General features: G+C 46.2%; 1 protein-coding gene across 3 annotated transcripts in view; it reads left to right on the top strand.

Annotated features, from left to right (window-relative positions):
• CACNA1E (calcium voltage-gated channel subunit alpha1 E) overlaps nt 1-26,429 on the top strand; it is a 493,265-nt gene that overhangs the window by 159,245 nt on the left and 307,591 nt on the right. For all 3 annotated transcript variants that reach the window (XM_034666841.1, XM_034666842.1, XM_011225195.3), the window contains one exon: nt 12,233-12,499. In XM_034666841.1, the coding sequence (XP_034522732.1) occupies nt 12,233-12,499 (267 nt within the window). The remainder of the gene's footprint in view (nt 1-12,232; nt 12,500-26,429) is intronic.

Genomic DNA, 26,429 nt, shown 5'->3' with positions numbered 1-26,429 from the left:
TGAGGAGGGAGAGGGAGAGGGGGAGGCTCTCCAGTGACTCATCCCTCCTGTGTGTTAGGAGTTTTGGTTAAAAGGTTTGCTGCAAGGGAAAGCTGCTTGACTTATTTTATAATAGGTTCCTGGAGCACTGTGGCAACAACAGGATTATAGAAGCTACAGCTTTTGCTCCTGAGAGGTATGCCACCAAAGGGAAGGTACTTGGGGGACTGTCCGGGATTGAGGTTGTCTGTGCCATCCTGGTTGGTCGAGTGGCTGCATTGGGGTTTGTAGCTCATGCAGAGCCTGTGGGTTCCAGGGGAAGGGACTGTTCATCCTTTTACGTTTGGCTGTGGAGGAGACTCTGTGCCCAGGGCTTGATCCTTACTGACTCCGGAGCGACTCTACACTCCTCTACTATGGGCCCTTGCAGCCATTCCTGTCCAGCCTCAGGGGCCAGGCCATGCTGGCTCCTTCAGCTTTGTCTCTTCCCGTGAGGTGTAGTGGGAAGGTGTAACCTCTGGCGTTAGGCAGAACCAGGTTCCAGGTCTAGCTCTGCCACTCACTCGCTGTGTGATCCTGGTTTAGGGACTTCAGGCTTCTCGGATCTCAGTTGCCTCATCTGAAAAGTGGTTGAAGCTAAACATACCTAACTCATAGGATTCTCGCATGATCAAGTGGGGTAGCACGTACACAGTGCTTTGCCAGGCCTCCCGCAATTGTTAGTTATTGTCACTGCTTTGAAACTTACTTTTGTTTTTCTGTTGAATAATTTTCAGAATTCCTTTCCACTCTTTTGAAAAAGTACTTAATTTGAAGAAAATCAGTACCTACCTGCCGTTAGCCAGCTCCTGTCTGGATACCTATGAAGGGCCTGGAATGCTTTGATTGTTCTGGTATAATTCCCTTTTGGAAGGAGGAAGCTGTCTTTTGACATCCCCGTAATGCTTGTTGTCTGTCCCTGTAAATATAACAACGACACCACCCGCAGTGGTGTGACAATCTAAGTTTACAAAGCATTTTCACACACACAGACGCTTCACCATCTCAACATCATTTGGGGAAGCTGGGTCTTTCAGCCCAGCAAGCTGACTATCATCAGGTTTTAGGGGCATGCGTGTGTGAATGCGCGTGTGCACACATACGAGCTTGAAGGATTGCTTCTTTTCTTTTAACACAAAGAGCTAAAGTTTCAAAGCAGGTGGGGTGTGGGTTAAACACTGTTCTAAATGGCAGGCCTGCTGTTCGTGGAGAGGAAAGTGGCCTGAAAGTTTAAAAATAACCCGAACATTATAGACTCCTGTGAATTCTACAGCCCGGAGCACTGTGAGTCTGTGGGTGTCTTACCTGCTGGAGTGCAGGCAGGAAAACAAGTTTGAGAGGCAGGAGGATTTAAATTTGCTGAGTCTTTTAGTGGCATGCGTTGGCAGCAGAAGTTTTCATAAAAAAATGAAAACCATACCTAATAATCAGGATCGATATTCCTGAATGGTAGGTATCGTGCCACCCCAGGATTCACTGAACACAGAACCCTGGCTAATATTGGGGTCTACAGTGAAGCCAACCCTCCCTTTCTGCTGCTGAACACCAACTCTTCCTCCCTTTCTTTCCTCCCTTACTGACCCCTCCAGCTTTTCCAGATAGCTGCCTGAGACAGACCCACCAGGGAGCTCAGGGGCTGGGGCATTTTGGGGTAGATTTGGCCATTCACTGAGAAACAAGCAAATGGTGTGTAAAACCATGTTCGTTGTGCATAAATTGTGCACAATAACATACCCTTTGGATTTTTAAGAAGTTTTGAAGAGTTTAAACAGTTTCAACGTCAGACTCAGTTCTCCTTGGCATGGCCCATGCTGCAATGGGGGACTGCAGCAGCAGGTCAGACTAGTAACACCAGCCCATATTGGCGCATGATGCGCTTGCGAATCTGTCGTCCCAGTTGGTGTATCAATATTCTCCTGAGATGTAGAGGGCAGGCATTATTGTTGTCATTTTTGCACACACAATCATAAACCCAACAGGACTGAGGTGTAAGTCTTGTCTCGCACTCTTCTGACTTGCTTATTTTGAGCCCCCCCGCCCTGGCTCCTGCTGTAGTATCTGGACATTTTCTTGCATCTTGGAACCGTAGGGTGGTCAGGAAATAAAGTAACTAGCCCAAATCTCTATTAATCATATCAGTGAGAAGCTCTACACTGTGATGGTTAAGATAATGGATTTTGGAGTCAAACAGACCTAGGGCTGACCATTTGCTATGTCATTTACCACCTCTCTGACCTTGAGGGAAATTATTTAGTTTCTTTCAGTTTTGCTTTTCTTATCTGTAAAATGTTGATTATAATAGTACTTACCACACAGATTATTCTCAGACATAAGGAAAGTAAAGGGCTTAGTGCAGTGCCTTATTATTAAATAATAAGTATTTAATACCCATTACAATTAATATTATTAACCAAATTGCCTATACTTTTTTTGGTAATTATTCTTTATTTGTTTGATGCATATCCATTTTTCTCTTGGTTTTTTTATAGTCCTGGAATTTGCAATATCAAACCATGACCTACTGGAGAATAGAGATTATTTTAACAAAGGAAAAATAGCATAATAGGAAGCTTTGGGTTATTATATTAATAATACTTGACTACTTCAGATCTGGCAGAAGTTTTTTGAAGAATGTGACCGAGTGATGGAGGATTATGTAAAAAACAAACAAACAAACAAACCCAGAACCCAGTCTCTAAGGGAAAGGACTGTATTATGAGTGCGTTTATGTGTGTGTGTGTGTGTGTGTGTGTGTGTGTGTGTGTGTGTCCAAGGAGTTGGCTTGTTGAGCTTCTTAGAAAGAAGTATTTCAGAAATTCTTTTGATTGAGAATTACATTTCTACCTTTCCCATGTTTAAATGGCACATTAGGAATATTTATAAATTTCAAGAGAGCTTGTAATTCTTCCCATTTAAATATAATGTATTAGGCCTGTCTGAAAGCTTCCAACAGCATAGGAAGATTACTTTATATGTTTATAGAGTTGGCTGGCAGAACTTGAGATCAGATCAGAATTGAGTGTGTGTCTTTGCACATAGGCAAAAGTGTGTGTGTGTGTGTCTCTTCCCCATGTAATTCTTTGTAAAGGAAAGAAGTTTGTTGATGACGTTTGCCTTTTGTAGAGAGAAGCTATAGAACCAGTTTAAGACTATAGTTGATTTTTTTTTTTGAAGTAGAAATTTATTCTTCTGTGTTTTATATTCTGTGGAAAGAGATCTGAAAATATTCTTTATGTGGGGGTCTGAATGTCTTTTTTTTAATTTTTTTAATTTTTTAAAAATTTTTTATTTTTTTAAATTTTTTTTTTATTATATTATGTTAGTCACCATACAGTACATCCCCGGATTCCGATGTAAAGTTCGATGCTTCATTAGTTGCGTATAACACCCAGTGCACCATGCAATACGTGCCCTCCTTACTACCCATCACCAGTCTATCCCATTCCTTTTTTTTTAAATAGGTGATTTCCCAAATCTTATTTCAATGATATTTTTAAAGAGCAGAAGATACTCCTCATATGAGAATGAACCCTATAATTTGATGATTGATAAAATGAGGGTGAGGTTGTTATTGTGCTGGTACAGTTCCTGAGTTAGAGTCACCTGATCTCCTACAGGAGAGGGAGGCATTCTTTCTTGCTATAAAGGGGAGGATACACATTCAACCCAGAAAGAACAGCTGGAAACAGCTGAAAACAGAGCAGAGACTCAGAGTTAGAGCCAGAATGTGTTAGGGGAAGGGCAGCCACTCTGACAGAAACCAGCTAACCAGTTGATGCTAAAACTCTTTTTCACCATAAAAAGTTGCAGGAGACTCCATGTTTCATGCATGGATGATGTATTTAGTAAAGGCCTGCTATAACATAATGCAGACACTCTAGGTAATACAACAAAGGGAAAGATATGTCCTTTGCACTTGAGAAGTTTATACCATTGTGAAGAAGACAAGGCAGACATGATTGAAAAATAGGAATTTAGTGGTGAAGTTATACCCATGACAACAATGACAGTAAACAAGGTGCTATATGAATGACACGAAGTTCTGTGGGTTTATAGGAGGCAGAGATCACAGATAGAATTGGAGAGGTTATGGAAGGCTTCATGGAGGAGGCAGAATTGAACTGAACCACACCTTGAAGGATTCCTAGGAGTTAGAGAAGCAGAAAAGAGGAAGGATGTTCTTGGGTCAGTCTGAATCAGGTGCTCTGAGCAAGAGTTCTGAGGCAGGAGTGGGTGTGACATGTTATAACTTTGTTGATACTATGGTACATGGGAAGATGGTGTTGGAAATTCAGATTGTCAGGCTAAGGAGTTTGGCCGTTATTTAGGCAGCAAGGAAACACTGAAATTAAGTGATTGACAAGGGAGAATGATGTCACCTCAGTAGAAGCGCACTGAGTTTGAGTTTCGTTGGGCATTTGGATCTGGAAAGGAGGTGGAAAAGTGAGGCTGAGGCTAGATGTGGAAGCTGGCAGCGGAGGGGGGGGGGATAGTTGAAAGTGTGGGTAAGGATATGACCCTGAAAGGAAAGATGTCAGAGAAGATTCAGGGCTTAAGAACAGCCCCATGAGGTACTTCCACAATAAAGAGGGGGAATAAAAGGAGCAAGAGAAGGAAACAGTGAGAAACTGGGAGGTGGGATGCTAAGAGAGGGGAACTCTGAGAGGAAGGGGAGGTCAGTGGGGCCGGATGCTGCAGAGTAGTTTAGGAAAAAAAGGAGTGGGGGGAACAAGGACCACTGGAGGTCAGTGGAGGTCTTAGTGCAGTTTTAGGAGAGTGGAAGGGGCAGAACCAGCACATGGCCTGCCCAGGTGCACATTTCAAAACTGGCCTTAAGTCCATATCATATGGGAATGCCTTATTCACTCTGATTATTTTATACCAGGTGGGTGTAACCAGCTGCTCAGTGTAGGAGAGAGTGGGAGAGAAAGGGTGTGGTGATGGACAGGTGGTGGCTTAATCTGCTGATGATTCCAACCCAAGGAGTCCTGTAAGAGACAAGACTGGTGGGTGTGGTGGGATTGAGTTCCCGTCTCTGGGCCTTTAGGGATCCTCTAGGCTTTGTTTCAGCTGTGAGCTGCTTTTCCTGCTATTGGGACACTGTCTTCAAGAGTGAAGTGTGGGGAATGATTTAAGACCCACAAGTTCAGGCCATAGCTCAGGCACCTTCTCACCCTGGGTATGCCTCCTTTGCTCTAGCACCTAACATCATGCCTGACACATGGAAGGTGCTCATTTTATGTTTGCTGAATGAATGAATCAGACCGAACCCACCCAGGCTGAGCAAGCTTTACAATGTGTGGGCTGTATTTTGTTTTCTGAGTCAAGAGGCCAAGGGGGCGGATGGATGGGTGTGCTTCTGTCGGTTGTTCTCACCCTTAGGTATCGAGGCATCCTCTGCTCACCCCCCACCAGTCAGAGCTGGAGCTCTGCAGAGTCATCCCCCAGCACTTGGCCTTGACCAGGAAGCAAGGCTGGACCCAGAGGATGGGTGTTGAGCTGCAGTAATGGGGCAAGGATCCTTTGACGTCTGGGGCTAAACATTGAAGCTCCAAAAGGACTTTCCTATTAAGGGTTAATGTTTGTTAGGCTGAATATATTTGACTTTTGTCCACGCTGAAGAGTGACCTTATCTTATGGGGGAAAAAAAGGACTGAAGTGGTAATACTAGAATTTTTATGATCCTAGATACACTGAAACTCAATAAACATGCTGTCTGGTTAGTGAGTCCCATGGCATTCCCTCCACAGCCCGGGGATTCGTGTTCCATACTGCTGTTCCACACTGCTTCTCCCCACCTCTGGTGCCCTCTCTTCCAAAGGATCTCCCCAATTCTTTCCTTTTCCTGGCTGCTTTCAGCCAGAAGGGATCTCTCCCTTCTGTGTTCTCCCCCGTACTGTGCACACTGTTCTGGCTCACCTTCTGTGTTGTATCAGAGCCCTCTATGGCTATGTTTTCCTCTTCTCTTCACGTATAAGCTCTCGGAGGCTGTGACCATGTCTAATTTATCCTTGAGCCTCAGAATCTTGAGAAAAATGTCTGGCACATTAAAAGGCTTTAATGAGTATTCATGAAATGGGCTTAGGAATGAATGAATAAGTAAACAAACACGCATCTCTCCCAGGTACCAAGGTCTTTGGGCTCTTTGGACTGTGGTCTCTAATGTTTTTCTTTCTTTTCTCTTTTCCCCCATTTGTCTTTCTGACCAAGCCTCAGACACTTCTATTTCTCTGCTTCTCTGTCCACCCCATACACACCAAAGTCATCTCCGGGCTGCACTTTTGCCTTCTGCTTTCAGAAACAGAAAGCTGCCAGATACATGGTTTGCTACGTGGTACTGTGGTCACAGCTACCACTACTGAAATGTATTTAACAAACACGTATGTAGGGCTTGTTATATGCCAGGTACTATTCTAAGAGCTTTACACATATTAACTAACTGAATCTTCCTAAGAGCCCAGAGACAGGTGGTGTGCTTTCTTAGAAATTTAACCGTTTGGGAGGCTTTCCGGCTCAGGGTCATGCCTCACCTCTCCAAGGTCCAAGATCATGCCTATGACTGGACTCTTAAGCAAGGAAAACATTATTTTGACAAGCAGCATGCTAGTAATGGCCACAGATTGTCTAGAGTCCTGAGCTTATTATCAGGAGATCCAGGTCTGCTATTTCCTACCTCTGTGCACTTGGACAAGTCCCTGACCTTTTGCACCTCAGCTAATAGAATGTGCCTCACAGTCCTGCAGCAAAGATGCAGTGAGATAACATTATCACAGTTGGCACCCAGGAAATATTGAGTTGTCATAAATGAATGGTTTTAAAAACATTTTTTAAGCAAAATTTGCACATCTATAGTTAGCTGGTAGAGTGTTAGAGCTGTGGGGTTTCTCAGGCATAGGTTTGAGAAATGCTGCTTCTAGGGATGGACATTACATAAGGATGTAAAGTTATGTTTTCACCCAAGTAAGGGCTGTAAGGTATTGTGGAAGCCACCAGATTCTTAAGATGTCTGCATCGCCATAATGCTCCCCTGCTCTGCAGTGAATTTACACATGGTCTCCTGCCAACTTTTTCTTAAGAACCCACTCCCAAATCCTCTCTGCATTATGTTCCTTAGAGTACTGCTTTGCATAAGAGTCTATTTCTTGGAAAAGCTCAACAGGGGAAAATAGAACAAAAGGGGCTCTGATAGCTTAACCATAAGCTATCTGAGTGTAACTGGCAGTGGGGGAGGGAGGAATGAGGAAGCTGGGCTGGTGGGAGGGGCACATGCTTTTTCGATGAGGCTAGATTTGCAGACTCTGCAGTGATGGGCTGAAATCTAGAGATGGCCCAAGGCCTGACAGATCTGGGAAGAGCTTTATGAATGAGGGGAATAGGATAAATACTTCTCCACTCATGCCGCTCATGTCTATCCAGCTTAGTACAAACTCCCATCGCCTTCCTGGTCTGGGGGAGTTCAGCCAACTGGTTTCATTCCTTTTCCAAAGGAGACTGGAGATGCCCTGTACCAGTCACCTTCCTTCCTGCTTACGTTTTGGATGGTACACTGGAGTTGAGGGGCTACAGGGTGAAAGCTTTGACATTAAACCATCTAGATGGGATTAATCTAGGCAGGTTTTTCACTTGCTTCGTCAGTCCTTTTGGGTTTCTAGTTTGCAGGTCACTGCTTGCAGAAAAGCATGCACTCAGAAAAACATTTAGCAACACCATGTTAACTGTGTGTGTGCATGCAGCATGTTGACCTTAGGCCCAGTGTGTGGGGCTGTACTTTCCAAGTACTGTGAGATGGGATGGTTGCATTGTGGTGAAATTTGGGGCTTGGACCTCAACAAATTCCCACAGGGGAGTAAAGAGCTGGTGACAAGAAGTCACCTCTTTAGGCATGCCTAGGTTGTGAGGTGTGCTGGGGGTGCTGGGCTGCCAGGTACTGGGCTCACAGCGATGTGCTCACAAGTGACCAGTAGATGGTGCTCTGACAACAGGGAAATATGGCTACTGTCCCTCATGGGTGGAAAGGGATTTTAGGAAACAGGTTTCCAATCAGAGTTATGACCAAATGCTGATTTCCACATTTCCATATGAGGGTCTTTAAGAAGACATTGGAAGGAGGGGCACTGTAAGGAGAATGCCCACCAAGTTCCTTTACAAAGAGCATTATGGCAATGACCTCACCTCAGGTTTTTTCTAAGGATCCTCCTGGATCTTGAGGGCCGTACATGTGTCCCTAGTTTAGTGTCTTCCCAGCAATGGTCCCAGGAGCGTGTGGCTACTGATCATATTCAATTTGAGGATGGTAAGCATAGAATTCCCATAGGCTTAGCGTGATTATATAGTTTCTTCTCTTGACAATGAACAATTTAGAATTACATTATTACCATCCACAAGAGGTTAGACGGTGCATTAAAAAGAGCCATCAAGTGGCAGTCTGAAAATCTGTTAGAAGCCCAGGGAAAACTACTTAAGGCTTCTGAAACTCTGGTAATTTGTCCATCAAATCAGGGCATAATACATGTGCTGCCAGGCCGATCTTGGAGATTTGTTGTGAGGTTTATGTAAGTTGAAAACTGTTGAACACACATAAAATATTTTTCAGTCATTAAAATTCTAGCCCTCTGGGGGCTGGGATAATGTGGGCATTAGAGAGCATGAGAAATGTTCGTAGATCTTAAAGGTGAGACGAGCTGTGACTATGGGGTGGGGGATGGTGTTCATGGTGGTGGTGGTGGTGGTGGTGGTGGTGGAGAAATATGAGAGTATGCCTCCCTCCCACCATTACTGCCCTTAGATCAAGTCCATTCCCAAAGACCTTTATGCCATCATGTTTGCTTCTTTCCTCTTGGGTTTCCCCCTGCCCGCTACAAATTCCCCGCTTATAACTTCCCTACAGAGGTGCTCATACTCTCCAGCATGGTCTACATTATTCCCAACCCATGCATTTGTGATTCCTGTCTCCTCAGGGAAGCAAGCCTCAACTCCACCGGGTCTTCACATTTCCAAGTATAATATTCTTCCTTGTGGAACCTAGGTTTCTAAAGAATTACAACAGCCACAGAGAACACAGGACATTTTAGAGAGAGGAAAGGGAATTGGTACTGCCTCTCTGCATTGAAGACCCAGATCTGGGGGTTCCAAATCTTCCAAGAACCTCCTCCAAGAGGTAAAGCTTAAAGAGCCCTGCTTCCTCTGAACATGAACCAAGTCATGCTAAGGCCAGAACCCAGAGCAAAGAAGTTGTAGTGTGGAATGAGGTCTAGCAAGCATTCTGGCTGGTAAGATTATAGAACCTAATTCAATCCAAGAAGAGGACACTTTTTTTTTTTTTGGTCATCTGTTTTGTTCATTTGGCATCCTCAGTGCCAATAGTGCCTGGTGCTCAAAAATATTGATCAGATGATTGATCTGAATGAATTTTGTACTATGGATTATGGTCCTGCCTGAAAGCATGGGTTTGATCACTTCTGCAAGCCCTTTCTAATCTAAACTTTACAGGGTTACTGAGACAGCCACTTGCGAGTGTTGTGACTAAACAGGCTGATGGGACTTCGTGGTTCATAGCACGGCCTCCCCTTTCACTTTTGACTAGGTGTCCAGACAGAAAAGGGTCCTCCAGTTAAGGAAGGTAGAATGACAGAGTAAGGCAGTAATGTGAAATCAAAATACTAATTGGAGTGGACACACCTTGAATAGTAAGCTGGCCTGAAATGGGTTACCCTGAATCAAAAGGTCAACATGCTGTTCCAAAGGCAGCACGGACACCATTCCTTTGGATTTCCAGTACCCAGAGGATTTCCCTTCACAAATACGCTCACATACCTTCTCTCACAGACCTGTGTCAGTGCTCACGTGGCCTTGCCCACACAGACACATACGCTTAGGAACACATGTGCCACACTCGGATGTCATCACCCTTCCCATCAGTTAATCTCGCACACAGAGACACTGCCTTTCACACACGTGCAGCCACACTCACCCATGGTTTCCAGCCTCCGGGTTTTGGTCAGTCTCTTTGTTTCTTTCCTCAGCCGCCCCCTTCCCCTTCTCTAACATCGCTCAGGTGGGGAGGATTTGGATAGAGCTGTGTGTTGAGGCTACAATGAGAAAAAGGAGAGGAAAGTGTGCACCAGCTAGTGTAGAAATGGAAAGGGGCAGCTGGTCCTGTGCTCAAACCACTGAGTCACCTGTGGAGAAGGGCTTGATTGCTAAACCTAGGGACTCTTTCCGGGGTCTTGGAGTCCACCTTTCCCACTACGCAGCTCAGATACTAATAGTTTTTTTCTTCATTTATGGTGTGGGTTTTAGGAAGTCAGCGGAGCCGATCTGTGGGTAAAAGATAGGGGTGGGAGGACCCCCCTGATTGTTAAGACTTTGAGAAAGGTAGTGTTAGCCCCAAACTCACCATCTACGGACCCTGTATCTGGACCACTCTTCCAGAAATGGATGCGCAGGGCTCCGCGAGAGCTGAACCCAATAGACCGCCCCAGATCGCATTTGCAGGGGGAGGGCAGAAGCTCCCACGCGGAGCTGGCACCAACACCGGAGTGCGGAGCCCCCAGAGGTCCTAGCGTGCCTCACGGGGCCTGCGGGTTGCTAAGTGGGGAGATGGGGAAAGGGTGCCGACTTCTCCGCGGAAATCCCTGGGCAGCGTTCCTTAGAGACTGTGAGGTGAGGAGGAGCAGCGACGGGCCCTCGGTGCGCGGCGCGCAGGGCGCAAAGGCTTCGACTACCTTCCAGGGCAGGCACTGCGCGGGGCACAGCACCGGCGGGCGCCTCGGCGGGGACGGAAGGGGCGAGTGCGTGCGCGCGTGCGTGTGCGCCCCCGTCGGGCCTGGGCTCGGCTCTCTTGTGGGGACTGTGCCGCGCCGCCAGCTGCGCCCGCCTCTTTCCTCTCGGCCCTTACTTGGGGAGAGGCGACCCTTGCTGGACCTCTGCAGCGGTGGCCCCCTACTCTCTGGCTAAATAAATCAATAAGCCACACCAGCCTCGCTTCCCAGGCCCCTGCAGCCGCGGTGGCCGGGGTCCTTCCGGCTCCATCCCCGCCCCTTCTGTCCTCGCCGGCCCCGCCCCCGCTTCTCCTGGCGCTCCGGCGCGCGCCTCGCTGCGCCTCTGCGCTCCGCTCGCTCTCCTCTCCTTTCATCGCCTTTCCCTTTCCTTCCCCACATTCTCCTCTGCTTCCTCGGAGTGGGGCTGTCCGGGTGGCAGAAGAAACCGAGCCGTTCAGGAGGAAGTTCGGTCCTTGGACAACTCCCGTGCCAGGCCACCGCTAGGCTCGCCTGCAACCTGTTCCTCCCTCGCCCAAGTGCTCGCTCGCCCGCCAGCTCCCGCTCCCGCCCTCGCCCCGGCGCAGCCGCGGATCGCTGTTGCATGCTGATCCGGGGAGGCGGCGGCGGCGGTGGCGGCGGCGAGCGCTCCGGCAGGATGCTGGCACTCGGGCTTCGCTGCTCTCTGGATGCTGCTCAACTTCCATCCCAAGCGCAGGAGCTTTGAAGTCGTTTGTCCCTCTCCGGTTGGATTGACTCCTGATTTTGATATTTTGGGCGTTGCGGTTTGCGCAGGAACCTCAATATCGCTCTCCCCCTCCCTCTCTGTCAACCTTTGGATGCGTCTGTGCTGGCAGATTTAAAGACCCAAGTCTTGGCTGTGGAATTTCTTAGATGGACTTGCAGGGGCTGGCGTTATAAAGCATGTCTCCATAACCCCGTTCTTATCTTTTTTTTTTTTTTAAGTTCTTTTGTTTTCATTTTTCCCTTTCTCCCCAACCCCCACCCCCAGTAAATCACCAAACTGTTACCTAGCGGGCCGGTGCCTGCCTCTCTTCCAGAACTAGGTGGTGCGTCTGCCAGAAGAGGAGCTATGTTTGAAGAGCAGCCTACTCCACCCCTCTCCTCTTCAGTCCCTGAATGCCACCACACACTGGCATTTTGAAAAAAAAAATTGCCTCCAGAAACTGAGCACCCCCAAGCCCTCCCCCCGTTTTTTTTTTTTTTTCCTCCTTGAGGAATGGAGCTTCGCAGAGGTTGTATTTAGATTCAACAGTTCAGAGCGGCGGGGCTGCTGCTGCCGCCTCTTCCAAGAGCTCGCGAGGCTCCCCGGAGGCAGTGGTCCCCGCGCTCGTCTGGATGCGGCTCTGAGCCTCCGTGTGTCTTTCTGCTTGTTGCTGTGTGCGGGTGTTCGGCCGCGATCACCTTTGTGTGTCTTCTGTCTGTTTAAACTTCAGGATGGCTCGCTTCGGGGAGGCGGTGGTCGGCAGGCCAGGGTCGGGCGATGGAGACTCGGACCAGAGCAGGAACCGGCAAGGAACCCCGGTGCCGGCCTCGGGGCCGGCGGCCGCCTACAAGCAGTCGAAAGCGCAGAGGGCGCGGACTATGGCTTTGTATAACCCCATTCCCGTCCGGCAGAACTGTTTCACCGTCAACAGATCCCTGTTCATCTTCGGAGAAGATAACATTGTCAGGAAATACGCCAAGAAGCTCATCGATTGGCCATATCCTTTCTTGCCCACCATAACTCCCCTCTTCCCCTTTGCATTTCTTTGGGTAAGGGGGGAAATCTAGCATGGAATTTATCCCCCGTCCCCTTCCTGGTGCCAATTTGCCCCTTTGCTGAAGTGCACTCTTTACTTCGGTGTCCCTAAGGGGCAAGCTTGGTGCTGTAGAGGCCAGTGTGGGCACTAGTGCATTTCAAGGTAAGACTTGGTTTTTGATTTTTCCTATGTGGAAATCTCTAGCGTCCCTGGGTGCATGGTGTTGCTGTGTCTGCCCCTTTCTGGGCTGGGCTTTGTCTGATTCCCAGGCCCCCAAGGCCCTTCACATAGAATGGGTTGCCCCTAATCTCTTGGTTTTCTTTCATACTCACTCCCCCTTTTCCTCCCTCAAAGCCACCCCCTCTGCCCCCATCCCCACCAGCTGGGGAGACACCCGCACTATCTGCCTATGGGGAAGTCAAGGCTCCCTGGGGGATTTATCAGTGCAGAAGCTTCAAGAGTCTGGGCCAAAACCCTGTAGACGAATAGGCAAATGGATAAATAAAACAGCCATTTGGCTGGGGATCCAGCTAACTCTGGGGACAGAGTTTAAGTTTCAATGAGAGTGGAGTGAATGAATGTGTCAGCGGAGGCAATCTCTAATGATACAGCCCAGACAGCTCAGAGTTGGAGCTCTCTTCTAAGCCAAAGAACAGCTCATCAGAGCCCATCCATCGTTTTCTTAGTCCGGGGTTGGGTGCTCTTGCCTCTGAATGCTTGACCCAGCTGAGTGATGGGCCTGAATTCTTCAGCTGAGGGCTGCATCAGCTGAGCCCAGCGGTGTGCAAGCAATCTGTCTCTCCCTACCTCCAAAGGAACTGTTCTCCACAAAGAGCTGGTGGGGGCGTCTCTGATGGTGGCGGTGTCAGGGTGAACAGGCATCGAAGGAGCTTCTTTGCAGGTTTAGTCAAGTGCACCAAATGCAGGCTGCTGATTAGGCATCTTGCTGCCTTGTTCTTCACTAAGAATTTGGGCATCTGGCAAGGTCTTTAGGAATTGCGGGTTGGTGGGGGTGGGGAATGCGCTTGGTAGGAAGCAAGCCAGGGGGGTGGTGTTAAATATGGGGGTAGGCTTGGAGACATGGGACTTTGACGCTTGTGGAAAGACATTTCTTGGGAAGGATGCACCTGCAAGGGAGGCCCCTCCTCTTCTTCTCTATCCTCCTTTTTCCCCACCCCCACCCTCCAGGTGTGCAGCAGTGAGGCAGCTGGAGCTGCATTGGGTCTCTAGTATCAGTGAGGCACGTGGCTCGCTTCCCCCAGGGCCTGGGCATCTCCCTACTACCCCCACCCCAGTCTCTGGCCTTCCCCTCCCTCTTCCCTAGTTCCCTGCCTCAGCAGCACTGCCATTGGCTGGCGCGTGGTGCTTCTAGGCAGCACCCCTCATTAGAAACGAAGGAGCATCTCTAAGCAGATATTCTTTCTGCTGCTGCTCAAATCCTCCCACAACCACCCCTGGCTGGGCTTCCTCTCTCCTCCTCTCTGTACTCCCCTCCTCCTCCCACCCCCACAGAGTGATTCGGGGTCATTCCATGCCCGAGTTAAACGTATCTAGGGTGGGGGTACTGGGGAGGAGGAAGGGTCCGGTCCCTGCAGTCCCGCCTGCCGGTGCGCTGCACAAAGCGGACAGATACTATGTTGCCTGCTGCGGCTGGGCTGCAAACACTCTTCTAGTCAGATCTCTACTGATTTCTCCAGCGGGGCCCCGCTCCCCCATCCACCGTGTACAATTCTCTAAAATTCCCCACCTTCCAGGTGCTGCTTTAGTGTGTCCCTCTCTTAGAGGCATGTTTACTCAGGCGCCCTTCGGTTTCCTTGCGGTAGACAAAGCCGCCCAGCCGCCCCGCGGGTGGCAAAGTGTGCCAGCAGCCATCGTTGGCACCTAGGACAGCGCCACTGAAACTCCCCAGGCGTCCGCGGCTCCGCGATCAGCCAGTTCGGCACCTCGGGCACTTCCGGCTGGGCCCGGGCTCTGGGGCTGGGTAATGAAGCACGGTGCCTAGACCACGCGGTCAGCGCTTTACACGTTTTCGCTTCCGCTGCAAAGACACCGCCTTTCTACCGGGGTGTTGAGAGAGCGCAAGGTGCGACAGTGGTTTTTACCCCGCCCTTTCCTTGTCTTTGGCCAGGATGAACCAAAGAGAGTTAAAGCAGAGAATAGGGAGTTGATTTCTGCATCGTACCCAGAGACCCAGGGGTCTCTTCTGTCCCCGTAGTTGGAAGTTTCACAGTGGTTCTACAGCATGTAGGCTGTTCTAGCAGTGTTCGGAGAACATCTGTTAATGTGTGTAGAGAAGCCTGGTTGGAAAATTTAAAATACACCATGTTTGCTTTTTTTCTCTTCGCTGTGCAACGTGACTGACTGACAAAAATATCTATTGCCTCTGGTGGTGACCATGTGGAAACATTGTGCTTCTGTGGGTTCTGCCTTTTCTCCAGCACTGCATCTGAGATCCTAGTCTCACTTTCCTTCCCACCTAGACATCCAGCTTCCAGAAATCTCTCCCTTTTTCTTACTGGGAGGCAGTGTGAGCAGTGGTTACCAGAAAACTGGGGAGCCAGGCGGTCTGCATGCACATCCCCGTTCCTTCACCATTTCTGTGACCTTGAAAAGTTACTTCCTTATTTTCCGACTCAGTTTCCTTATCTGTAAAATGAGAGTGATAATCATGAGTTAGTAGGAGAATTAAATGACGTAACATGATGTCCAGTTCCACTAAACACTAGGTATTATTTTAATGGGGTCTTTCACAAATATCAGCATGCCTGAAGGGAGGGATCTTAGTTCTAGGTAAACTAAGTCTTCTAGGTTTTTGCCTCTCAAAGAGAGCAAAGAGCAACATCGCCATCACCTGGGGACCTGTTAAAAATTCAGGACCCTGAACCCCACTTCAGATTTACTGAATCAGAATCTGCATTTTAATAAGATCCCAGGTGGTTAGAATATGCACATTTAAGTCTGGGAAATACTTCTGTACAGTTCATAAGAGCCAGATATTTGAAAAAAAGGACGATTGTTCAGAAAACAGGTTAAGACCGCCTGCTTCGAGCTGACATAGGAACATGTAACATGCTTGCGGACTTTATCTGTGCAGTATGGCTTTGAGGCTTATTATACATCTTTTACGGGCTGTCGAAAGTCACTGGAGCTTGGAGGAAATGAGCACTTCTTCGAACTGTGTTATCTTCTCTTTACACTGCATATGACTGGTCTTTAACAGATTGGCCTGAAAAGATCAGTTAAGGGAAAGGAATTATTTAATTTATACTTGTGGGACCCTCAGCTTAGGTGGGTGGTTGGGATAATCTTTTCCAGTTATTTAATAGGGAAAGTCTAGTTCCTATGGAAAGAAATGCCCAAGATAACCCAGATTTGGCATGAAAGATGGTGGTAAGTTACAGCCCACTCTGAATGTGTTTCATTTTTCTTGGAAGCTACATCTGCATAGGGAGATAATTTTATTTTCTTATGGCACTCTTTTCTGCAGTGGATACCATAACCTTTTTGAAAATGCTAATCTGATTTAAAATGTGATATTACATTTTATATGATGTCTCCATTTCTTTCTTGCTCATCTAATAGATGTAACAAAAAGATTCTCTTTTTCTCAGGGAATTGGCTTCTCTGAATGTCATCCCACGTTCACTGTGCCATATGCTTACCAGCTCTCACCCTTCCATGCCCAGGCTCAGTTACTCTGTGGACACACACAAGGTCTCCCTCATGGTTTGTGAGATGCCCCACATGTGTTTGCGCTATTTTAGGTCAGAGGATGAGGGGAAGAAGTGAGATGTCTGATTTGGGGACTCTGTGCCATTGATGGGCAGTGGGAGAATTTTTTTCCCCACTGATGATGTGGGTCATCTCAGCAGAGGATCACATGTTTCATGCAGAAATGTACAGGGTCTAAAGTAGGAAGATCAAATGTGTTTGCAGCCACTGAGAGTTGAAAGCTCATTATAATGAACTTGTAGCTATTCATCCATGATTTCTTGTTGCAGAGAATTTCACTGTAGTCTCAAGAGACTCCAGTTCTGGGTCAGAGGATATGTGCTTTATTGTGGTAAATTTCCCATTGGAAATTGCCTATGTATTTTGGAGGGTTTTGGTGAGGATTACTGAAAGCTTCAGTTCCTGCATCTCCCATTTTGACATAAACTTTTCTCCTGGTCTGGTGGCCTATAAATATAGAGCACCTTGCAGGATAGTAGACTGTAATCTTGGCAAGAATTTCAGGTTTGATGTAACGCTAATGGATCATGAGTCAGAGTGCCTTGATTAGGGCAGAGGGTGGCAGCTAACAAGGACAAAGTCTGTAATTATATCCTATGATCACATAATGCAGAAAGACTTCACATCTTCTGTGTACCTGGGTACAGATGCAGACAGTGAAGCAGATAGTGACTGTAACTGGCCCTGCGGCTGCTGGAGAATGGTCTTCATTTTCTGAGCCTCCCGAAGGACAGTTTCCACAGAGGTGTGGGTAACGTTTCCTCCGGAAACCAGGCTTTGACTTGTTGTGGGGACCAGTTGTAATTGGGATGCAGCCTGGAAAAGAAGCTGGAGTGAAGGAGTTTGACAGGAATGAAATGACTGGAGGATGGAGACGAAAATATCTTGGATGTGATAGTGTTGTCTGTTGGTTCGCATGTCACCATTTCTCCGCTTCCCTCCACTTGCTTTCCCTGTAATAGGTGGAACGCACACTATGAATTAAAGGAGGAGAGGGACAATAATGAGAACAGGTTTTTTTTATCTTCCAAGAGATCCAGACTTTGGAATTATTAACTCCGTCTAGAATTGCTGATCTCTTTTTAGCTGCTACTGTGTAAAATGTCGGGTTTCTTCCCCCTGCAGCTCTGCTGCTTTCCCCCTCTTTATAGGAACATCTGGTTTTCGGCCATTTTCATGTTCTTCGTTAAAATAGAACAGAGCCAAGATTTGCTAAGCTGTCAGAACTCCTGCAAACCCTTGACTCCTTGGGTCCCACCAGCAGCCCTGTAGCCTCCCTTATGTTGTTTGCAGGGCTGCCTGGGAAGCTGTGGTTCTCCAGTGCCCAGCCATGGAAGCCAGCCATCAGAAACCACTCTACTGATCTTTTTTTTTTTTTTAATCAGTGACCACACACACGTGAAAGAGGGAACCTGGATGTGACTGTAATGAATACCCTTTTGTTCAAGGAGAGACACTTTCTCTTTCTGCAGTCTTCTTTTTTTTTTTTTTTTTTTTTTTTTTTAAAGATTTTATTTATTTATTCGACAGAGATAGAGACAGCCAGCGAGAGAGGGGACACAAGCCAGGGGAGTGGGAGAGGAAGAAGCAGGCTCATAGCGGAGGAGCCTGATGTGGGGCTCGATCCCACAACGCCGGGATCACGCCCTGAGCCGAAGGCAGACGCTTAACCGCTGTGCCACCCAGGCGCCCCTCTTTCTGCAGTCTTCTGTCCCTTTTCCATCTCTCTGTATTTCTCCCTCTCTCATTTTTAGGTTCCGCCTTTGTGAATAATTCATTATATGTGTGGGTTTTCCTTAGGATTTTCAGAAAAAGGAAGGTTATTTGTCTTCCTCTTGGATACAAGCAAGGTCTCTTGCCGAGGACCAGCTTCACAGATTGCCTTTTCCTTCTACGTCTGCTGTTTGTTGCAGTGGGACTGGGACGCAAGAGAAAGGTAGCAGGGGAAAGGGGGAAGCTCTCTTCTTACATGCTTTTTCCTGCTGCTTTTATAATGACTGCCTCCAACCAGTCCTGTTACATTTGAGTGCCCCATAAATATGCAGCTATGCCCCTCCTCTATTCAGAGAACATGGTTAACTAGAAGATATTTGTGTCCCCAGTCCTTGTCGCTCAGGTTGTTCTTGTCATCCCAGGTCTTCATGCTAATAAATGCTGAGCCACAGAGCTAAGAAGGCTTCTGTAATTGTTTCTTTTCAAACTTCAGTGGGAATTCACATAGGAATTTGAAGGGGTGAGCCGCCACTGAAATTAATGTATACTACTCCCCATCACCTCTGCCATCATCAACACGAGGTGGCTTTTAGAGCAATCCCTTACAAGGAGGGATAAAACTGCCAGTGACCCATGCTAGTACTTCCCCTCCCAAGCATCCCGAACCCGTGCAGGAAGGGCTTGCGTGGCGGCTTACCAGCGTGTTTCCACCATCACTCGTGTTTAAGGACAGTAAGGACAGCACTGAGTTTTTAGGCTTCTGCAACCTAGTGGGTGATTTCTTATGTGTCAATTCTACTTTAGGGAGATGTCTGTGGTGTATTTTTGCTCACTGAAGTGCCCAGGTATGTTTACTTAATTTTCCATTCCCTGGGTGGCCAGTCTTGGCTATAAACTCTGATGAGCCACCCCCATGTCACCATTTCTGGAAAGCAATGGGCAGCCAGGAGGTGTGTCCTTAAGAGGGAGAAATGGGCCAGACTAAGGAGAGCGGCGCTGAATGACTAAAAAGTGTCAGTTATCCAAGACACTGGCAGAGCAGTGGGTACTTCTTAGGAGTGTTTTTTTTATTGTATTTTGGGTTTCAAATTTGTAGAACTAAGCAGTTCCACTCTTAGTCCTCTTGAATATTTAAAAAAAAAAAAAAAGACCCAGTTTTAAAGTGGTAGCTCATTCCCGAGGCAGGTGGGCAGAGCTTGGGAATGCGACTGACTCCAGGCTGGGCTCCAGCTACAGGATCCCGCGGTCCAGCCAGTGAAGGGCGTCCGGGAGAGGCCGTGTGTGGCGCCTTTGCCAGGTGTGGTCTTTGCCTGCAGGTGGTTGATTGGAATTGCTGTTGCGACTCTGCATAATTTGGAGGCTGTATTTTTTGCTGTATTTGGTCATGCTGCATTTGCACTGCATCTGTTCCCCCCATCCCTAGAGAATTTGGAAAGCCTGGGTCAGATGTGAGCCTTCGATTTCTGAAGGCTTCTGCCATTAAAGGCGGGACTGGGTGTCTATAAAATGCCCTCCCCTTCAGAGAAGGGATGAAGAGGATGTGGCTGACCAGTGGGTCACAGATTAAGGGGAAAGGAAGAAATGCTCTGACTAATGTCAGGAACTGAGGACTGTGGTAATCAGACTCTGGCATCATTTCTGTGGCTGAGATGCAAGGCACCATGTGTGCCTCATTGACCCAGAGGAGAGGCTCTGAAAACCAGGACGGGGACGAAAATTAGCCCTCACAAGCTTTTCTCCACTTGCGACGTGGCCGTATGTTTGAAGTGTTTCAAACTTTCGGTGCCTCTTTCTCAATTTCCACACCATCATCTCATGGGGCTGGTCAGAGTCAAAAAGCATGAAATAGATTTTCAACAGTCACTCACCAGCATCCTGGCAATTTCCAGCTGTGTGCTGTTGGGAACTGTTTTGCTACTGTTTTGTCAACGACTGTTCCTTCCAACAGTGACTTCCATCAGCATCAGAGCTAATGCCTCAGTTAGTTTCTGTGTGCGGAAGTCATACATATGCACTGCCCATTTCATCTGCATCACTGGTTCTGAAGTTCCGTGGGTCTCAGAATCTACTGAAGGGCTTATTAAGATACAGATTTCTGGACCCTACTGCCAGACTTGCTGATTCAGTAAGTCTGAAGTAGGGCCTGGGAATTTGCATTTGTTGCAAGTTCCCAGGTGATACTAATGCTGCTGGTCTCAGAACTGTACTCTGAGAACCACTGTTTGACGTGGTTCTGTTGTCTGCCTGGCAGGGCCTTCAGAGAAGGCCAGTTTTGCAAATCACAGAGGAGAGTCCCCATCCCAAATTTCTCGCATCTGTCACCTGAAGCCTTGCTGGGACCTCTGGGTTCAGGTAGTGAGGCTTCCAAACTTCGCTGTCAAAATGCAAATGATCTTGGGAGCCGAGATATAGTAGCTGCTACATGGCATTAACACTGTATAACTGAAAGCTGGCTCTTCTGAGAACTGGTACAGGACACGCCCCTAATTAATTTCTGCACCTGGTGCAACCCTGGCTCGCACTGAGCATCCGATACAATTTTGTTAGATGATTTCATTAGGTGGTTACTCTTGGTCAACAGAAAGCATCACTGAAGTATCTCTTATGTGTGTAGTGTTGCACTGACCTGGACCTGTAGGATCAGGTGTGGCCCGAGCATGGGAAGAGGAAGTTGCTAGGAGGTAGTGAGGGCACTGGATGGCTGGTAGGGTCATTACATGAAAATTCGGAGGTTGTAAAAGACAAGGTTTATCTACTTCAAGATCTAGCTAAGGATCACTGCAGTTTCTGTATTACCCAATATGGACGGTGAAAAAAGCACAGTATTTGTTATCTGGCATTTTATTATACAGAACTCTTTATTAATTGGCACCCAGACATCTATAGTGTAGTAACAATTGAGATTTGTTCCGATGGCCCCCAGGCACCACAAAATGCCATAGTGCTTTCTGAATATCGCCAATGAAGCATTCATCACATCATGTTCAACATGGTTTGAATGGTGTGTGTGCTTTATTGTGTTCAGAGCTTTTGCAAATTATAATCTTTATTGATTAAAGTAGCTCTTTATCACTTTTTTTGTTGTTAAATTAACCAAAGCGTTCTTCTGTAGCTATACCAGATAACAGAAGACTCACTGCATTGTTCTAGAAATCAGTTCTTTCAGCTCTAGAGATACTCTAGGACCTGGAGGTGAATTCTGGACAATTGTCATACTGTCAGATGGTGATTAGAGCAAAGTCATGTTTTTTAAAATGAATTGATAGCTCAGCCGACTTTGGATTCCCTGGGCAAGTTCTCCAGCTAGTAAGCTGGTATTACATCTGACTGGGTGTGCTTGTGTCTGTAGGCTTTCAGTGAAAATGAGCCATCAAGATTTACAAGAGAGCTTTCAATGGGCATCTCAGGACGAGGTTGACAGATTCTCTTCTTCCTTCCCTGACCTGACTGAATTATCCAACTTTAGTGCCTTGGGTTATTTCCATGTCCTTTTATATTTGTCCCATCTCTTTTCTCCTTGATCAAAGTTAAGGGATGCTTGACTTGCAACTCTTCAATTGCAGGGTGAATGTCTTTAGATGCTCCCACTATGGAACCTTACAGTCGGGAATGACCCTAGTGGCCATCTTGATGACATCCAGATGACTCTTTTTGGAGGACTGGGACTGTCTGGTCCCTCCAGTACAGTGTTTATTTGCTTTCTATATTGGGCTCACAAATCTTATTGAAATCTGATTGGTGCTAGGCACTCCTCTTTCCTGAAAAAATACACATACAATTTGCATTCAATTTCAGGTGGTCCATGGATTGCAATGCTAACTATGTTAGAAAATTCTCACATTCTGAGATGTTGGGATGCTGAACCAGCGGTCATAGTGACTCCCAATCCAGCATCATATCCCTTAGCTACAAGTAGGACAGGAACTCCATGGGGAGGAGCTACAGAGATATGTTTGCATTAGTGCATCAGCCAGACTGGATGGTAAAATACAAACATTCTAACCAAAGAGCATTACTTCAATAGAGGAACTCTTTTCTATGTCCCCCTGATGGGTGGCCATTAAGCTTCCTGTGATGGGGTGATCTTGTCATTAAGGCATAGGACATTGAAATATTCTTCCTTAGAGCTTGCACCTGTTTGTTTTTATTTTTCCTTTCTGTTCTATAAAGCAATATAAACCCAGTCTACTTGTCATTCGCTTAAGGTCCTATGGCACTGAGTAGTGCTGTAGATCAGAGCTTTCTGTGCTAATGGATATATATTTTTATCTGTGCTGTCTAATATAGTAGCCAGTAGCCACATGTGGCACTTGAGCACTTGACAGGTGGCTATTGTGACTGAGTACTAAATTTTAAATTGCATTACATTTTCATTAATTTAGATTAAATAGCTATGTATGGCTAGTGGCTATGGTATAGACAGCAGGGGTAGAGAGCATAGATAATGATTCAGGAAGCCTAAGTTCCTGTCTGGGTTCTGTTATTTGTTTGCTTTGTGATTGGGCAAGGTTTTGGTGGGCAGGGCTTCCTATGCTATACTCTACACATGGTGGCAACTGTAATCACCTTCTTTTCAACTGTTCCAATGGGCTGCTAATGTCTGAAGGCACCAGCTTCTCCTAGGCCTCCAGGCCTGTGCACTTACTGTTGTGCCTGGAATGTCTTCTCTCTCTCCCTGACTTCCTGGCTTTAAGACTATACTCAGTAGTCACTTCTCCATGAAGACTTCCTTGATTTCTCTTGACAGAGTAAGACCAACTCCGTTCTCTGGGCTCCCATATGGCACCTGGTTTATTACTTTATTGTAACGTTTACCACATAGCTTTAGTATTGGTTTAAAATCCCAAGGGAGTGGACAGTATCTATTAGTTTTTAAATTACTGGAATATAGATCAGTGCTTATTAACATTGGCACATTTGTTTAAATTAAAACAAATTTTTTAAATTGTTTTTCTCTTTTTAAAGAAATGACATTGTGCTTCCGACTTGACTTCAGGTCGCTTGCAGCCGGCAATAAACCCTGGGTCTTTTATATGAATTGATGACAGAATTAGTTTTATCTCACTCTGTTCTCAATTTAATTTCTGAATCTAAATTCAGGACTTCATGTTTATTTCAAGTACATTTTATCTTCTTTTGGTGCAACAGTCCTTCTTACAGAGATCCTTTGTAAGTGGGGACAGGGAACTAACATTCAGTGAGTATTCACCAAACTTCAGACTCTGTATTTGTCTGTCTGTCTATCTATCTGTCTATCTATCTATCTATCCATCCATCTATCTATCTGAGAGTGAGTGTCCATACTTGTGCAAGAGCAGGGAGGGGGGTAAGGGAGAGGGAGAGAAAGAATACCAAGGAGGTGGCACGCTCAGCGCAGAGCCCAACACCAAGCTCTGTCTTACAACCCTGAGATCATGACCTGAACCAAAAACAAGAGTCAGACGCCCAACCAACTGAGCCACCCAAGTGCCCCAAGACTCTCTGCATTTAAACAAAACAACAATCCAGGGAGATAACTATTATCCACATTTTAAATACAGAAAAATTGAGACTATAGAAGATTAAATCACTTGCCCAAGGTCACCACTAGTGAACTTCAGCCCCAGTGGTCCAACTCCAAAATTTAAGTGATTTCTACTGCACATTATCTTCAGACTCTGCTCTCTTCCTGGAGCTCTACGTCATCTGCCAACTGGATAAGTGTATGCTTTATACTTTCACTTGAGTAACTGATCAAAATATGGTTAGAATTGGGGACCTCCCTTCTGCTTATCAGCAGTGCATTGGTCAGTGCTCATCGACTGTTCAGCTTTTCTCTAATTTTCTGCATTATTCTTTAGCCAGCTTATATTTCTTTATTCAGTAAGAATCTTGTGCAGGATATCCTTGTCACATGCTTTGCTGAATCAATACATGCTTTTATGACTTTTTCATGTCTGTTTTAGGCTAGGATATAGTGTTCTACTTTCTCCAAAGTCCACACTAAATATCGTTTTCAGAGACTCACTTAGACACTATTTTATTTCTTTACTAGAAAATAGAAGTGTCAAAGCCTAGAATCTCGGGAGTTGAAGGGATATACCTAGTCCAGCGCCCAGCTGGTGAAAACTTTGTCTTACTGTTCGGAGGTACAGTCTCTGCTTGGAAGCATTAGAGTGTCAAGGTTAAGAACTGGCCTCTGGGATAGGCTGGTGATGGGTATTAAGGAGGGCATGTATTGCATGGTGCACTGGGTGTTATACGCAAGTAATGAACCATGGAACTTTACATCAAAAACTAGGGATGTACTGTATGGTGACTAACATAATATAATTAAGAAATATTATTATTATTAAAAAAAAACTGGCCTCTGGATTCCGATCTTGGTACCATTTCCATAACTTCTAGCTGTGTGCCTTAGGGAAGCGACTTAACCTGGCTGTGCTTCAGATTCCTCAAAACATAAAATGAAATAGGAGTTTCACCTGTAGGGTGTATCATATAGGATTTTTGAGAAGATCAGGTGGGATAGTGCATGTAAAATGTTAGGACAGTGTTTGGCATGTGGTAAGCCGTGACTACAGCTTAGTTATTAGTATCTGGTTAACTCTGGGTGAGTCATCATTAAACCTCTGCAGTTAAGTTTCCTTCTAATAATGCCATCCCGTTTCTTCTGACTCTTGTCAGGTTTTAGCCTGGGCACTGCGAGTAACATTTATGTGACCTGGAGTTGGTTTTGCAACCTCTGTGAGCCTCAGGGATTTCAGGTGTGAGGGGGAAGTCACATTCTTTACTTGCCTATCTTGCAAAACTAATGTGTATGAAAGCACTTTGTAAACATGATATATGTCAGTACTAGCATTAACGTGGGTATATCTGAAACTTGTTGAGTATTTACGAGGTGCTGGATTACTGTGCTAAATTTATCCCACAGATTATTGCATTGATTCTTTGTGGCATTCTTGTTTTCCACACCCCACAGTTGGGGGATTAAGGTGTGGAGAGGTTAACTCACTTGCCTACTTACACAGCAAGTGAGCTGGAAGCCTGGCTCAGAGCCCAGGTTCTCAACCAATGCAGCTAGATGGTCTTCCCAGGAGCCTTTTTTTCTGTCTCAAAGTTACTGAGTTTACTTTTTTTTAAGACAGGTTTTTAAAATACCTACATCAAAACCTGTCTTTCTTTGTGTGTTTCTAATACCGATTTTACACTGATATTATCCCTAAGGACACATCTGGATTTATAACCCAGAAAAGATATCTTCAGGAGCAATAAGATGTGGAATTCTCCCAGCAAGCTTTTCATAAAAGCAGATCAGATACTCAGAACCCTCAGGCTTAAACGAACACAGTAGATTTTGTTTTTGTTTGTACAAAAATGGTAGCCACAGGTTTCAGATGGCTTGATTGATGGCATGTGAAAGGATCCGTCCTAGAGTACAAGCTTGGCCTCTGAGTGGATTTCCTTCTCAGGGGTTGTTGGCCTTCTGGTGAATCACTCCATATCTTTTGGGTTTCTAGGTATTCTGGGTCTCCGTCTCTGTTCTGTCAGAGAAGGGAGTTGGGATTGGACTTCATTGGGTGTGGAAGAAGCTTCTGAAAGGGTTAGGGGGACTGGGGGGAGGGGGAACCTCTATGGGTTTGAGCCATTGCACGTTTGCCTAATGAGCTTGATGAAGGTCACCTGACCAGGATCCTGGAGAACGTTTTCCTTGAGGGCACTTGATACTGGTGTGGATGTGAATGGAGAACTAGGATGCCACTTGGCTTCTGGAAACCAGTTGGAGGATTTAAAAGAAATTAAAGAGTGGACCTAAAAAATATTAAAGGAATTGCCTCTTCTTTCTGTTAACTTTGGATTGTATTTGCATGGGAGTTTGTGTTTATGAAATAACTGAGCCATATGGATGTACAAGGATGCATGTGTTCTCCTGATCTGTTGATATGAGGAGCAGTTGAAGGGCGTGGGCTTGTCTGGAGGTGGGATGGGTGGGTGGATGTGGTAACACAAGGAGGGGGGTGGGTCTGGGGAATAAGGGCCCACGTAAATTTGGAGGATCTGATCCTTTTGGCAAAATAACACTCCCTTCTCAGAGAGAGTTATGTATGTATATATTTATTTGTTTTGGGGATCACCATTACCCCCCACCCAAGATGAGGATGTTAAATATTTTCTGGGTAACCTTTTTCCCTGGCAATGATTAGAGAGTAACAGATGCCCACCCCTGAATGCAAAGGCTCATAAAGCCTGAGCTCATTTCTGTTACAAATACCAGTAGACAGGTTCAAAGGAGCAAAGCAAAGGAATAGATTGTGGAAAATGAGAACTGCCCCAACAGCTATCCATACTTCCACTGTGAAAGAGGCTGGGTTCAGAACAATCCTGCACAGTGATAATGCTTATCATTTTTCCTTTTCTCTTACCTTCCTATATTTTTGTCATATAATGTTTTATATGTTTTACCAAC

The sequence above is a fragment of the Ailuropoda melanoleuca genome, chromosome 8 (assembly GCF_002007445.2).
Source record: "Ailuropoda melanoleuca isolate Jingjing chromosome 8, ASM200744v2, whole genome shotgun sequence".
Classification (NCBI taxonomy): domain Eukaryota; kingdom Metazoa; phylum Chordata; class Mammalia; order Carnivora; family Ursidae; genus Ailuropoda; species Ailuropoda melanoleuca.
The sequence above is the reverse complement of the archived record's forward strand: the minus strand, read 5'-3'. Positions and strand labels throughout refer to the sequence as shown.